Source organism: Pelophylax lessonae (assembly GCF_965119305.1).
Source record: "Pelophylax lessonae genome assembly, chromosome: 13".
NCBI lineage: Eukaryota > Metazoa > Chordata > Amphibia > Anura > Ranidae > Pelophylax > Pelophylax lessonae.
The window spans coordinates 149,669,465-149,685,604 of NC_138780.1; the positions used below are offsets into that span (position 1 = coordinate 149,669,465).

General features: G+C 39.6%; 1 protein-coding gene across 1 annotated transcript in view; it reads left to right on the forward strand.

Moving 5' to 3' along the window:
- The window catches only part of SYNE2 (spectrin repeat containing nuclear envelope protein 2), a 550,589-nt gene that overhangs the window by 166,001 nt on the left and 368,448 nt on the right, over positions 1–16,140 (forward strand). The window contains exons 19-26 of the mRNA XM_082274971.1: positions 863–1,042; positions 2,960–3,118; positions 4,168–4,341; positions 4,541–4,675; positions 7,043–7,138; positions 11,043–11,128; positions 13,334–13,457; positions 14,641–14,798. Of these exons, the coding sequence (XP_082131097.1) occupies positions 863–1,042; positions 2,960–3,118; positions 4,168–4,341; positions 4,541–4,675; positions 7,043–7,138; positions 11,043–11,128; positions 13,334–13,457; positions 14,641–14,798 (1,112 nt within the window). The remainder of the gene's footprint in view (positions 1–862; positions 1,043–2,959; positions 3,119–4,167; positions 4,342–4,540; positions 4,676–7,042; positions 7,139–11,042; positions 11,129–13,333; positions 13,458–14,640; positions 14,799–16,140) is intronic.

Genomic DNA, 16,140 nt, shown 5'->3' on the forward strand with positions numbered 1-16,140 from the left:
TACCTTAATCCACATCGCTGATGTGTGGTCACATGACTGCGCAGCTGACGCCAGAGGGAGATCTCAGCCCTCCGACTGTAGCGCTTAGGTCGGAGAAGGAGAGCGACAGGTGGTCATGTGACCACACATGGGCAATGTGTATTAGGGTATTTAGGATTAGAGTTTAAAAAACAACATACAGTACACTGAGTTGTATTTCTTGTTATAACAAAGAAGCTGTCAGTAATTGAGAACACTGACTTAACAACCACTTCAACTTTTTAGCTGTCTTTAAAGTCAGCCTTAGATGGGTCAAATCTAGGGCAGTTTAGCAGGGACTTGCCAAGATTCCATCCACCTATGGACAGGCTGGTTGTTCTGAAGTTGATTCATTGTATGTCTTCAGTACAACTAGCCTGTCAGGTTTTTTTCTTGCGACCACTGTCGGCGGCTATAGCAGCCAGCAGTTTTGTCGGCAGGGAAGGCTCACTGATGGCAACACACAATAGCACTGTGGGAGGGTTTCCCCATCCACCATGGTGGAAGGATAGAAAATTGCTTAATCTATGAGCTGCTTGGGAGTGGCATTCTGACCACCATTGTACGTGGGGCATTCTTTCCACTGGCCACCAATGTAAGGGTAATTTTGCCTAATTACCCCCCCCCCCCGGTATAAAAACGCTGAGAAAGACTGGTCTAACCCCTTCCTTATGCTAGCCAACGCTAAAAGCCAAAACTTTTTATGCATTTTCAAGATAAGCATAGGTCATGGCGTTGGTTATCATACTGCAATGCAGTTCATCTGATGATACAGATGCCTAATGTATAGGCCTAAGAATTTCAGGTAATAGTACTAAAATAATGTCTGGTCATTGTGTTACAGAAGAGTGCAAAGACAGCTGAGTCAGACGCGGTACAACCCTGCCTAGAGATTCTCAGCCATCTTGAAAAGTTGGAAAAATTGGCTGAGTCAGTAAATGTCTGGGCTGAAGGTGCTGAACAGGTCCTCACCAACACTCACCCAGAAGAGACCCCAGCGGAGTCTGTGATGAGCAACATTCAGGTAAATCCCTCATTCTGAAACAAGCAGTGCATAGCTGGAACTTTTGGAATATTTAGTTAAGTAAAAACCACATGGATCTTTATAAGGGTTAAAAAGACAGTCATTTTTTTCAAAAATTTAAAATTACAAATTAGCTTTGCGATTTATCAAAATGATCCTTTTGATCATTTTCATAAATCGCAAAGATAATTTGTAATTTTAAAGATGGAAATGGTACTAGATTAACAACTGTGTTAACCTGAGTGACCGTAATTTTTACATCAAATTTGCATGTTGTTTTCTGGCAGTATTTACTTTGCTATGATTTTCACAGGTGGACCCCTTAGCATTTTTTCCATTAACCAGGCTACTCCAAACTTTTTCTGAAAATAGTTTTCTGTCTAAAGAGCTCAGTAGTTGATGTCCAGCTGAATGTCTCAGAAGGGGGACTCCTCCCTGTACTGCCATGCACAGTTAATTCAAAAGTGAAAAAACACTGATGGGCACTATTTTTTAGAAACTATTTTTAGAACAATTTTTAGTTACTCATGACTAAGCTCCAGGGGCGCAGCGAAACGTGTTGGAGCATGGCCTGGTGGGAGGCTAAGGTTGTCTCGCTTATCTCCATACAACCCCATGGATGTGCAGCATCAGGGATTCTCTCCTCCTTTCCTTCAATTACTATCTTTAGAAAACCATAGTACTCTGTGACTTCTGTGTCATCGGTGTATGTCCAGTGTTAAATATGCATATGTAAAATAAACAATTTATATAAAGAGCAAACAGAATTTCTCCAGCACCCTTTTAATTCAAACCCATCCTAAAGTCTCACCAACACTGCATTGTTTTCATTATTTGCACAATGATTTGGATCTTTGCAATGTAATTTAGCTGCCAATGGGGATAGCCACAAGTTGAGAACAGCTGACCCATAGTCCTTGCCTGGCCCCAGTTTCTGCAGCATTTTGTAGTGTGTGGATCAGCTGTGTCCATCTAGTGAGAAATAGAGCAAGATGATACAGGATACCATTTCCATCTAAAATCTGATGCCAATAAAACAAAAGAATAAGAAGTGGTCTGTGCAAACACCAGAAATTGGTTTATGTAAGTAGTATACATATAAAGTATACTGCCAACTAAATAATCAAGTGCTGAGAATCAAATATATGTGAACAATCCAAAAGTTCAATATAAATTACATAATCGATAAACAAACGTTTTTTTTCGCTCCGTGTGATTACTTATACCCAAAGCTACACCTATTTTACATCTGAATACAAAGATAAACAAATTATACTGTACATGCATATAACAAGTGCCGTGCCAGATAAATAATTTGATAAGTGCTGAAAAACAAATAAGTGTGTGAACAATCCAAAAATTCAAAATGGGTTATATATAAAGTGCACGCACTACCACATTAAAAATAATGGGATAAGTGCTGAGAATCAGTCCAAAGGTCCAATATAAATTGCATGTGGAAACAATCAAAATTAAATATTAAAAAAAAAAAAAAAACAGAAATAGGACAAAAGTACATCCACCAAATGTTAATGAAATGTGCAGATTCCTGGGTTCACCCACAGCAGTGTGAATAATGGTGTAAGAAGTTACACTGAGCATGAAAAACTTTTCTCTCTATCGATTTATATAAGTAGTACAGGTTGGTTCCACAACTTTCACACACCTATCCTGTTCTTGGTCTATAAACGTCTACACATTCTATGATTGGATCAAGGTGTTGGTACTACCTGTGTCGATATAAATGCTGGGTATGTTCCTGACATTCAGAACTGTAAAAATGGCTTGGAGATGCTGCGAAACACCTTCAGCATTACAGAACAAGTCCAGATGAATGTGACTACTACTAGAGATAAAATGTTCAGTTTTGGATTGATTATCCTTTCCATATTTTATACTATTATTTGATCTCTCCAGGATTTTTATGAGAATGGGATTTTTCATCAAGAGGAACTTGCCGAAGCAGAGATGAATGTCCATGCTGTGGCCCATCTTATTTTCACTCATAAAGACTTGCAGCATTTCAGCGTTGATGGCCTGAAACGAAATATAGTTCAAGCTCATGAGAAAGTTCAGGTAGTTTGAATTCTGTCTAGTTCATTCCACTAATACCTTTTGTTTAGAATCAAAGTATATACAATTTGCCTGAGTGGGACCTGGTGTCCTGGGTATTGAGAATGGGACATTTGTAAAGTCATGTAAAGTCATACTAAGCTGGCGCCGCTCTCTCCTTTCTTACATTTGTAAAGTCACCTGTCCAGCATAAAGATCTCCTGAAAACATGACCGAAATAACAAGAAAAGCAAATGATATGTGATGCTTGTTAAAGCAAACAAAAAAGGAAATATATTGTAGCTTACTTACCTTACTTACTTACTTACTTACTTACCTTAGATGCGATAGCTGCAATCGATTTCTTTTTTTTTTCCTTCTATTTTCACTAGGTTATATGCTTTAAAATTGCACTCTAAGTTTTAGTAAAATATAGTAACTTTTGCAGTGTATCCCTCTTCGCCCTGTAAGGGTTAAATGCTCATTTTGTCCAGGAGATGATGAATAAAGCTGTCCATACATTACAATTTTCTTGTTCAATTTTCCTTTAAATTCACCAAAATCCTATGAGGTCAAACCTAAATCTAAGGCAATTGAATAAGAAAATTGTTTAATGAATGGCCAGCCTAAGGTGAATTATTTAACTAATTCCTTGCTCAACTGGCAGCTGTTGTCCTATACTGTCATAAAGTGGATGGACCTACGTCCCTATTTGTCCTGCATTGTACATGAAGATGTTAGCTTCAAAAGCTTGGGCATCAAAGGAGCAGATTTGGGTGAATGATCTTAGAAAGTGTGCTATCACTGTGCTTAAGTCCCCCTAACAATGCCTAGTTTGCTCAGGTAAATTTAAGAGGTCAAAAGAGAACAAACAAGTTCTTTGTTAGGGTTCATATGTACGTCAAGGGTTATGCCACTTAGCGTTTTGCTCTCAACCTTACTAAATATGTCAAGCTGTGCTTTAATAATTAACTAACCTCGATTTTACACTTTGTATTCAACGGTAATATAAAATATACAGTGTTTGTAGTAAGAATGGACCTTGAAGTTATAACTAAACTTTTCTCATTCAGGAGTTACTGTGCAGACTGGGTTTTGCCATGCACCCTCCAGAGAAACACTTCCTTGACAAAGACATTAAAATTAATTTTGAGAGGTCAAAGGGGGACCTGGAAACCTATATAACAAGTGCGATGACACTGCTGGGACAGAAAGTCACCCCAGAAGAGTTCATTTCACAGTATGAGGTTCGTGTTTCTTCATTGTCATTCATTCTTTTGTGTTTTACCACCAAAATTTATGACCCTATAATAATACCTTGTTGGATTTGGTGATATTTGGGAGTTGCCTAGCACTGAATACGTTCTTTGCTTTAAATAGTGTTAAAGTTAATTTATTGTCAGTTAAAACTTTAATTTTTTAACACCTTAACTTTTTTTGGGCTAGAAAACCGTGGGCAAGTTTAGCGTACGAAACCTTGAAAAATTCTTGAAAGCAGCAGATCAAATGAGAACAATTTCTTCTGATAAGGAGAAACTGGCAGTAGATAAGGTCAGCGCTGATCTTCGTCACAGATGGAAAGTGAGTAGTACCTACTGTACATTCTGACTACTAACTAACCATTAAACCATTGCTGTAAGTATCACTAGTAGGATGGTTATACACTTCTAGACCCTAGATGGCATTGGCTCCCATTTTTTTACTGAGGCAACCCATTGTTTAATGGGGGGGGGGGGGGGGGGCGGGGGCGGGGGTGAGGCCTAGATTTAGAAAGGCAAGCAATATTCCAATTGCACACTGAAGTGAGCTAAGAAGTTGGTTTGGGCTGCAGCAGTTACTGGCTTTAAATTGATAACATCATAGATTATTGTACATACAGTATTGCCAGCACACCAGGAATCTTCAAATAATGTCCAAACATTTTATTCAAAGATTTTCAAACATTTTATGGAGTGTTTTAGGGCCACGCAAGCACATGCCTGACGAAGGGGTCCTATGTGGCCCCAAAATGTTGCACTCTTCCACTGTGATGTGATCACTTTGAATGAAACATTTGGACAATATTTGAAGATCCCTGGTGTGGTGGTAATATGTACGAGGTGTGACCATTCAATTCCTGAAATGCACGCGGCGTAGCACTACGGTGGTGAGTCACATAGCCATTCGCACTCCGTCTTTACGGAGTAGTAGAAGAAATAACACGTGTTTGTGCGTTGCACTGTTGGTGGAGAATAGGTGACCGGAATCTGGAGTAGTGGATTACCCTCACATTTTGCATGCAAATTGGCAAAAGTACGAGTAAAACTTTAGCTCTGTTACAACAGGCTTATGGTGAACGTTCCATGAGGAAATCAAGTGTTTTTGAATACCATAGGCACTTTAAAAGGGGCAGGAAGATGTCCGTGATGATGCAAGAAGTGGGCAACCAAAAGCCAAATTGATGAATGCTAATGTGGATAGAGTGCAAACTCTTGTAAGCTCATGCTGGTGTGTTCTTTTGATCACAAGGGTATAGTTCACTACGAGTTTAAAGAACATGGTACAATAGTCATCCAACATTGTTACTTGGAAATTCTGAAAAGGTTATGGGAAATTTTTTGGAGGAAAAGACTGGAACTCTGGCCTGACAAGTCGATTCTCCACCATTACACAAACATTTTTTTACAGTCCAGATCCGGGAATTAACCACTTGCTGCAGAATCACGCCTGGGCTCTCCCATCCCACCAGGAGACCCGAGCCACCAGCCGCCACGTTCTCTGGCTGGCCGAAGACCCGAACAAAGCTGGAATCCGCTTTTATCAGGTTTCTGATGTTGTAACCCGGAAGCGACGTCATGTCTGGTTTACTCGGCAGCCAAAGGCGGCAGTTTTAAAAAATCCTCAGTATGTAAAAATGCTGATCTTGGCGTTTTGAATACTTTCAAGTGCAGAGGAGGGGTTTTAGGGGTTTTTAGACTCCAGATCCCTTCATAAAGAGTACCTGTCACTGCCTATTACTGTCACAAGGGATGTTTACATTCATTGTGACAGCAATAAACCTGATCAGAACATTTTTTTTTTTAATACAAACGTTTTTATTGGGTTTTAAAAACAGGTAAAACCAAAGGCAAAACCAAAGCATGACATATTAGAAAAGTACAATTGCATAGTATCTCAAACAGGTGTAAATGGAAGCAATCGAAAGGGAAAAAACAAAAAGGATTTGTATGACGGCATCGTGGATATCAAAAAATAAAGACATCAGCATGGTATTCAATACAACAAGGATGCAACCAAGGGATCGCAGAGGACATAGAGTAAATCCTTGCAAAATCCTAACTGCAGATCGGAACATTTTTTTTAAAGGGACAGTGTAAAAATAAATAAAAAAATTTGAAGGCACCCCATCCCTCCATGCTCACGCGCCAAAGCAAATGCATACGTAAGTTGTGCCCGCGAATATAAAAAGTGTTCAAACCACACATGTGAGGTATCACTGTGATTGTTAGAGCGAGAGCAATAATTCTAGTGGAAGACCTCCTCTGTAACTCTGAACTGGTAACCTATTTTTAAAGCGTCGCCTATGGAGATGAAGTACCATAGTTTGTCACCATTCCATAAGTGTGCACAATTTTAAAGCGTGACATGTTAGGCTTTTCCACATTTTCCACAGCTGCCATAACTATTACAGCGGCAGCAGTGCTGGTATGTAAGCAAACGGACAGCTGCAGCACTTGGGAGTTTGTTTAAAAATGTTTCCGCAGAATGTGTAGTAAAAGTGCACCATTTCAGGTAGTACACTGCTCGGCATATTAGTATGTGACACTACAATGCACATCCATTGACAAGATACGTTGGGGTCGCATTCAGAAAAAATGCCAGAGTATGTAACATGCATTTATTGTGTGTTTACAGTAATACAATACTGTGAATAGGCCCTTTAAATGTTTACTGTTCCTTCTTTTCCAGGTTGTCCATGATGAGCTGGAGTCATATGTCAGTGAATTAAAACAACTCATCCAGAAGCAAAAATATGTTGACCAGTCCTGCAAACTGAAGACACAGGTATGTGAATAGAGTAAGAATAGGGTGCTGCAGGTGAACAACTTACTAAGAAGCATAAAGTTATACGGTTTTAGTTAGCGGTTAGCTAAGGGTTTAAGTGGCGAAGTATAATATAAAAATATAAACACAAATGCAGCGCTGAATAATCATAAAGTACTATAGTAGTAGAGACCGGATCTTCCACCCAGGTGTAATAGCCATAAAGTTGTCAACACAATCCTCCACCGTCACCAAACACACTGTCTCTTACCACAATGGATGGACCATTGCTCCCGCAATGGTCAAACAGCGCAGTGGGTCATTTAGAAGGATCACTCAGCCTTAAAACCCGGATCAATCTTATATCCAGACCCCTCGAGGATATCCAAGATCAGATACATGCGGATCAGGAAAGTGTCAGAGAAAGATACTCATAGTGTAATAAGTTTGTTCTATTTTATTTAATGAATAAAATTACTAGTCATCTGGTGAGTGTAATTTTATTCATTCAATAAAATAGAACAAACTTATTACACTATAAGTCTCTTTGTCTGACTCTTTCTCTATCCGCATGTATCTCATCTTGGATATCCTTGAGGGGTCTGGATATAAAATCAATCTGGGTTTTAAGGCTGAGTGATCCTTCTAAATCACCCACTGCACTGTTTGACCACTGCGGGAGCAATGGTCCATCCATTGTGGTAAGAGACAGTGTGTTTGGTGACGGTGGAGGATCGTGTTTACAACTTTATGGCTATTACACCTGGGTGGAAGATCCGGTCTCTACTACTATAGGACTTTTCTATGATTATTCAGCGCTGCATTTGTGTTTATATTGTATTTTCCTTACCAGTGTTTATGCTAGCTGCTGCCCAATTCTAGGAGTGTGGGTTTATGGTGTTTTTTCATATAAAATAAAAATATTTTTACCCATTTTTGCTGCTACCTTGGTTACAGTTCTTTGATTTGGAACCTTGCAGGGGCGTAACTACAGGAGTTGCAGGGGTTGCAATTGCAACTGGGCCCTATGATCCAGGGGGCCTGTGCGGCTCCCCTGTACACCTGGATAGGAGGGGAGGCAGGGGCAGCATGTAGATAAATCATTGTCCTCCCTTTTCTTCTCTGTAGCTGCAGGAGGAAAATGGAGGAGATTGGTTCCTCTGTATGCTGCCCCCGCCACCACTCCTATCCACTTCACTTGTGTTCTGCTGTCTCTGGGCCCCTGTGTGCTTCCCTGGTCCCCCCCCCCAATGTGCACCCTTCCCTCTCTTGCCGTCTGCTGCAGGGGATGTGTCGCAATAGAGAACCAGGAATGGGTCGGAAAATATGTAATTTACCAGCTCCTTCCTTTTCTGAATGGAGTCATAGTCAGTGACATTGTCAAAAAACAATAAAATAAATTGATAAAAAATAATACAATTAAAATGGCACAAAATAAAAACTACTGACAGCAGTGGGTGAACTTCCAGGATCTCAAAGGTCACACTTGGGACCGGGCCCTGGCATTCCACCACCGTGCGGAGGCCCCAAGATGGCAGGAACGGAGCCTACTGCAGAACTTGTGAAAGGGTCCCGCAACGAGGTAAAGAGTCCCAGGATCAGTGGGAAGATACCCAGGCTTGAAGGGAAGGTCCCCAGCTAGGGGTCCGGGGGGCCCTTCATGGTTTCTTGCACCGGGGGCCCTAAAGGTTCTAGTTACGTCTCTGGAACCTTGCATCAAACACTGTTGCTTGATTTTGTTCTGCTAGTGTGTAAGTGATTAGCTAACTTAAGTCTTCCGGTATACTCTGCTCAGAAGCAGTGCAGTACTGCTGGGAGAAAAATTATTTTTGAAAGACTCAAAGCACCTAGAACTAATTTTTGCAATAATCCTAACAACTCATCCCCACCTCATTTGTTTAGCAGTAGTTGCAAACCAGACGCTAATAGTCTGCACATCTCTGCACATCTCTGGCACCCGGACAGTTCATCCTTACTGTTTGGTTATTGCGTTTTCCATGCTTTCTTTTTGCAGGCAATTTAAAACTGACATTCACCTCCTGCTGATCTTTCTGAAATGTTTTGCTGTGTTTGGTTTACTTGGAATCTGTCATAAATCAGCTTTGATCTGTACAAAAGACTTCAGGCTTCGAGTCAAAACAAACTGACTCTTCTAACTTCTGTTTGGTTATTTGGGAATCATTCTTGGCAGTTAGAGTGGAACAGTTTGCAACTGTGTAATGCTGCAGAGGTCTTAAAAAATTCCAGATGACTACAGGATTAAAATATACTTTATTACCAAAAGTAATGTGCAATGCATGTGATATGATTCGTATATATATGTATATGTGTGTATCAATTACCAAAAGTATTGGGACGCCTGCTTTTACACACATGAATTTTAATGGCATCCCAGTTTTAGTTCGTAGCATTCAATATTGAGTTGGCTCACCCTTTGCATCTATAACAGCTTCAATTCTTCTGGGAAGCCTGTCCACAAGGTTTAGGAATGTGTCTATGGGAATGGTTGACTATTCTTCCAGAAGTATATTAGTCAGGCACTGATGTTGGACCAGAAGGCCTGGCTCGCAGTCTGCACTTAAATTCATCCCAAAGGTGTTCTATCTGGTTGAGGTGAGGACTTTGCGCAGGCCAGTCATGTTCTTCCACCCCAAACTTGCTCATCCATGTCTTTATGGACCTTGCTTTGTGCATTGGTCCAAATCATTTGGTGGAGAGGGATTATGGTGTGGGATTGTATTTCAGGGGTTGGGCTTGGCCCCTAAGTTCTAGTGTAAGGGAACTCTTAAGGAGTCAGCATACCAGGACATTTTGGTTAATTCTATGCTCCCAACTTTGTTGGAACAGTTTGGGGATGGCCCCTTCCTAATCCAGCATGACTGCACACTAGTGCACAAAGCAAGGTCCATAAAAACATGGATTAGTGAGTTTGGGGTGGAGGAACTTGACTGGCCTGTACAGAGTCCTGACCTCAACCTGATAGAACACCTTTGGGATGAATTTGAGCGGAGACTGCGAGCCAGGCCTTCTCGCTCACATCATTGCCTGACTTTACAAATGCGCTTCTGAAAGAATGCTCAAACATTCCCACAGACACTCCTAAACCTTGTGAACAGCCTTCCCAGAAGAGTTGAAGCTGTTATAGCTGCAAAGGGTGGGCCAACTCAATATTGAACCCTAAGACTGGGATCCCATTAAAGTTCATGTGTGTGTAAAGGCAGGTGTCCCAATAAGTTTGGTAATATAGTGTATATCACTGACTATCATACATGCATGGTAAACAATACCCAGTTACTGCTTGGTATTAACAGAAAAGATTATGCCGTTCCTTGTCTCCTTGTTGTAGTTCACTGACTCTTTTAACATAGCTAATATAACACCCAAATCCTTTGGACTTCTAAAATCCCCAAGCTAGCCCCTGCAATTTGTCTAATTAGGGTTATCCTCAATTCCATGGCAATTTTCGGCTGCTTAATCAGAAGCTAAAGGCTCCCAGAGGTTCATACACTGCATCCTACGTTTTTTCCATTACTGATGAATTGAACAAGATTGGTTGCTGTTTGCAGTAGTCCTTTTTCTTTTGCTTGTGTTGATAATTCAGGTTGCTGCTTCTTTGTTCTCATCCTTGTTCCTTGCCCTTATATATAAATGCATCTGCTCATGTCAATTTTAAACGTTGTCTTGGTTTTTAATTTGCCAATGTGTTTCTGTTGCTGGTGCCCATGAATGCAGGGACTTATGTCTATGAAGACATATGGTCCTAAGCATGCTGTACTTGCCAAGTTTACTCCAAATTATGCAGGAGGAGAGCCCTAACTGCTTGTGTGTGTAAACTATAGGGAAAGGCGAGACATTTCTTTGTAGGAAAAAAACTATTTACCAGTGAGTTGTATTTTTAACATTTAATACCTATTTGTTTTCCCAGATTTCTAAGGCTGTGCACCAAAATGGAGGCAGTATCCCAGAAAACGCTGAGACAAAAGGCTCTACCCTAGACAAGCAGCTACAGATGTAAGCGCATAGATATGCAGATGTGCAATGTAGCCATTCAAATTTAAAAAAGAAAAAAAGTGTCCAGGGAACCAAAATATATACATCCCCGTTTGTACTGCATAGTGACTTAACCCTAATAATGTGTTTGCTCTCATAAATCAAACCTTAACAAGCAATACAGGCATCAACAATGTAATATGAAGACACAGTATAATATATACAGTATACCCCCTCCATCGTGGGGGTTACGTTCCGGACCCACCCGCGAAAAGTGAAAATCCGCGAAATAGACAGACCCTATTTCAATACACTCTAGGCATGTTTTTATAACTTTCACTGTACTTTTACAAGCATTTAAAGGTCTTTAAACACACTTTTAAAACAATAGAAGCACATTTAAACACATAAAAGATACTGAGAGACAGAGCAAGAGCAATGGAAAACACAAAAATATTTAATTATTTAATTAATGATTTAATTAGTAAAATAATATTAATAGGTCTTACAGAGAAAAAAACGCAATATACCGGGACCGCAAAAACGGAACCGCGATATAATGGGGGTTTACTGTAAATATTTTATCCAGGCAGGTTGAGCCTCATGCTAAAAAATTGTTAGTAAATTTTTTTTTATCAATCCGCCGTAAAAATTCCACTATGTATGAATGTGTCTGCACATAGGATATTTGGCCATAGACCGGACACTTTCTGGAAAATGGTGAAGAATATTCTTTAAAAATACAAAGAATGTTCAACAAATTTTATTTATGTGAGTGATCATGTGGGAACAAGCAACATTTTTTTATTTTGTGTAACTTGTATGATATTGGAGTTGTAGTTTTGACTGTACAGCAGTTTGATCTTTTTAACTTTTTTTTTATATAGGTAAATTGGTTTTGCATTCCACATACGAGTCTATGGGATTGCAAAACTTACTTTTAGCAGGTCCAATTGAGGTCAGAAGAAGGTCAACTGTCAGTTCACTGCAAATCTCATTGATTTCTAAATAAACTTAAAAGCATCTCAAACTGAGGCCATCGACGCAAACCTAAAGCCTAGACCTTAAAGTAGCCACTAATTAAAGATAATGGTCTAAATATGTTATTTTAGATCAAATAGTTGTTGGTCAATGGATGAAAGTTCCTTCTTAGCCAGTTACAACACAATACATACACATCCGTGTAATTTCCTTTAGAGTTTACGAGTAACTTTAGAGTTACTTTAAGTTACGAGTAAGTGTATTTCAAGGGGCTGTCTAATTTGGATATAGTCTGAAGGAGTTCTGGGATTAGAAGCTGCTAAGTTATTACCCAGGGTATTTAACATGCGAGACTGGTGTCTAGTTTCTTTGGCCTGCTTTGGAGAATACATTTACTTCAGTTTCACATTCTTTTTTTTTTTTTTTTTTCGTAAAACTGTGCAAAGTTTAGTATGCTGTTATCCAGTCAGGATCTATGTAAAGTGAATTCTGAATAGTTAAAATGGGTGACTGCACTTTAAACGAGCCATTCCCAACCAGGGTTTCTTGAACCCCTAGGATTCCTCTAGAGTTGATGGGACTTTCTTGAGCTGTGGCTCATTGACCTCCCATTTGATGGTTCTTGCACAATGCTAGGGCCAGTGCCACTTGGCAGAGTTAGCAGCATGGCACAAATGCTAGTTTTTGGTTTGGCTGAACATACATGCTTCACTTTTTTTGTTCAACCAGCTGGTTGGACGAAACAAAATGACCAGAATCCTGCCATACGAGTTATTGCATTCTGTCAGTGGGGAGACTTCCCCGTTGTCAGATTACACTAATTAGACCTATCAGGAAAAACTTGACAGGCTGGTTGTGCAGAAGTTGATTGGTAGATTGACTTCTGTACAACCAGCCTGCCCATGCATGGATTGAAATCTGTCCAGTCCCTGCTGAACCAGCTGAATTTCAATGCATGTATAGCCAGCATAAGATTTGCATTCTGATTACCACTGTCAGGGGAATTCTACTAGTCAGTCACCTTTCCTAGGTAAGGTAGGATTCTAGGTAGGTTTCCCACTGACTTACAATTATTTGGTTTTAGCAGTGGTTCTCAGAGACCTGAAAATTATTTCAAGTATTCCTCAGCCATCAAAAGGTTTAGAAAGGCTGCTTTATCCAAATTCTTTGCTTTTAGAATAAACCTATATATGTTTTCAAGATCTCATTGTATTTGAAGCTCTAACAATCATTTTGTTTTATTAGATTTGAAGTACAAAAGAGGGACCTGGAACTGTTACTGCAAAAGTCAAGAGAGAAACTTGGTGCTGAGAGTCCACATGAGGCTCAGGATATCAATGAACTTCAAAGCAGACATCAAGAACTAGAGGTAGAGGTTGCTGTGTTTCTCCGTTGTAACGTTATGTAGACATGTTTTTAATTAGAATCATGAAATCATCTATCTATCTATCTATCTATCTATCTATCTATCTATCTATCTATCTATCTATCTATCTATCTATCTATCTATCTATCTATCTATCTATCTATCTATCTATCTATCTATCTATCTATCTATCTATCTATCTATCTATCTATCTATCGTGTATGTATGTGTGTAATATATATATATATATATATTTATACACACACAAACTGTAACTCTGTAAGGCAGCCTGATGGAACTTACCTTTTAAAAATATTTCCTAACTGGGCTTCTAAAGGATTGAAATCTTCCATCTTGTTTAATTGTGCTGGTTTATCTATGAAATGTATTTTTTACAGATATTTATATAGAGTTGACAATTTACACAGTGCTTTACATATATATTCAAGTCAGTCCCTGTTTACAATCTAAGGTCCCTATCTCACACAAATCCATATACATTTTATGACCAATTAATATCTGGACTATGAGGAAACCCAAGCAAGCACAGTGAGATTATGCAAACTCAATGCAGGCAGTGTTGGGATTTGAACCAAGGACCTCAGTGCTGCAAGGCAGGAGTGCTATTCCCACTGTTGCTACACTGTCAGCTCCCTGAATTCCCACATGTTTTTCCTGCCCCTGATTTGCTTAACTGTTTTAAATGTAGTGTCTTTATTTACAGGTAGCTGTTTGTAGAATGAGATGTAGTTGAGATAAAAAATATATGAAGCACCATGAAATGAACTTGTTACATAAACAACAAAACCATGAACCTGCAGATTGTTTCTCTCATATTCTCAGTTATTAAATGTAAAGAATAGATCAATGGCTATCCCCCATGGACAATCTAGGGCATGCATAGGGCAGGAGACTAAAATATGATGGTGGTACAATTTTTGCATGTGGTTTAACAATGGTAACTGCTCCATTTGTATTTGACTCTTGTCCTCCTCATTGTCTCCAGCAATGTGTGTGTGTGTGTGTGTGTGTGTGTGTATATATATATATATATATATATATATATATATATATATATATATATATATATATATATATATATATATATAAAATTGTGTGTGTGTATGTATTTTACTATTCTGAAAAAAATAGGGAGAAGTAATTTATTTTTACATTTATATTTTAGGTTTTGCAAGCACAGCTGAACAAATCTTGGAGACAGTTGGAGTCCAAGTCAGAGGCAATGAAGAAACTTTTAACCGGTGATCAAAAGGCAAACTGCTCTCAAACCATGTCTGCCCTTCAGTCTGGCATAGAAGAGGTTACTAAGGAAATGAAAACCAGGTTTGTAGGAAAATAAATTAATAATGCAACTTCATCAGATCTACTGTATAAATGAACTGGTGACATAGATACAGATCTGTTTCTTTGAAACACCATGCAGTCTTGTGTCAAGGAGGGTAAATTTTATACTGGGTGACAAACTGCATTTCCATTATTGAACATTTCTTTATATTAAAGGTACCATAGTCATGTGATGATCATCAGCCAGCCAGATTGGAGAATGACCTGCATGTCTGTGACTATTACTGCTCTTTTTTAAATTAAACATGTGCTGAATGTTCCTCTCCCACCTCCAAGGATCTTTGGAAAAGGATTTGAAATAAATGAGCAGTGAGATTGTGCCAGCAGTTTTAATTGCCCTTTAATATCTGAGGTTAAAGCTGAACATCAGTAGGATATTATACACCATTTAGTTGTGTTATGCACTCCAAGTAAGCCAGTGTTGCTTTTCATTTTACATTGCATGCTTTCTAGAAGGGGAAGAGATTGGAGAGATAATCTCCTCAGTGTGCTGCTTCTCCTTCATTGTCCAGTTAGACTGTACAGCAGTGTTGCCAACCTACCAAATAGAAATGTACTTTTTTACTGGCTTTTCCACAAGTTACAAAATTAGTTTTAAGTGCAAATTTCAGTGTTTAGGCTACAAACAAGTACAATAAGATAGATAGAATTCGCGAGGAGATCTCCAATGTGCAGAAACCTCCCCCACCCACCAACCCATATCCACAGATACAATCATTACTTCCCTCATTCCACCCTACTAGTATTAACGAGGTTGCTGTACTTTTATCTAACACCCATCTAACCACCTGCCCCCTGGATCCTGCTCCCTCGCACATGCTACGCTCACCCTCTGACTCTATTCTGCGCTCTCTAACTCACATCTTCAACCTCTCCCTCTCTTCTGGCACCTTCCCTGATTTTCTAAAGCACGCACTAGCCACTCCCATCCTTAAAAAGCCCTCACTGGACCCCACCAACCTTCACAATCTACGCCCCATCTCCTTACTCCCCTTCTCCTCCAAACTCCTTGAACGATTGGTCTACAACCAACTGAGTGACCATCTGACTAAGAACAATCTTCTTGATTCCCTTCAGTCTGGATTTCGCCCTCAACATTCCACTGAAACTGCCCTCCTTAAACTCTCAAATGATCTACTAACAGCTAACACCAAAGGACACTATTCTGTACTACTCCTCCTGGACCTCTCTGCTGCCTTTGACACAGTAGACCACCCCCTCCTCCTCAAAAAACTCCACTCCTTTGGCCTCCGTGACCGTACTTTCACTGGTTCTCATCCTACCTATCCCAATGCACCTTCAGTGCTACTTACAACTCTAC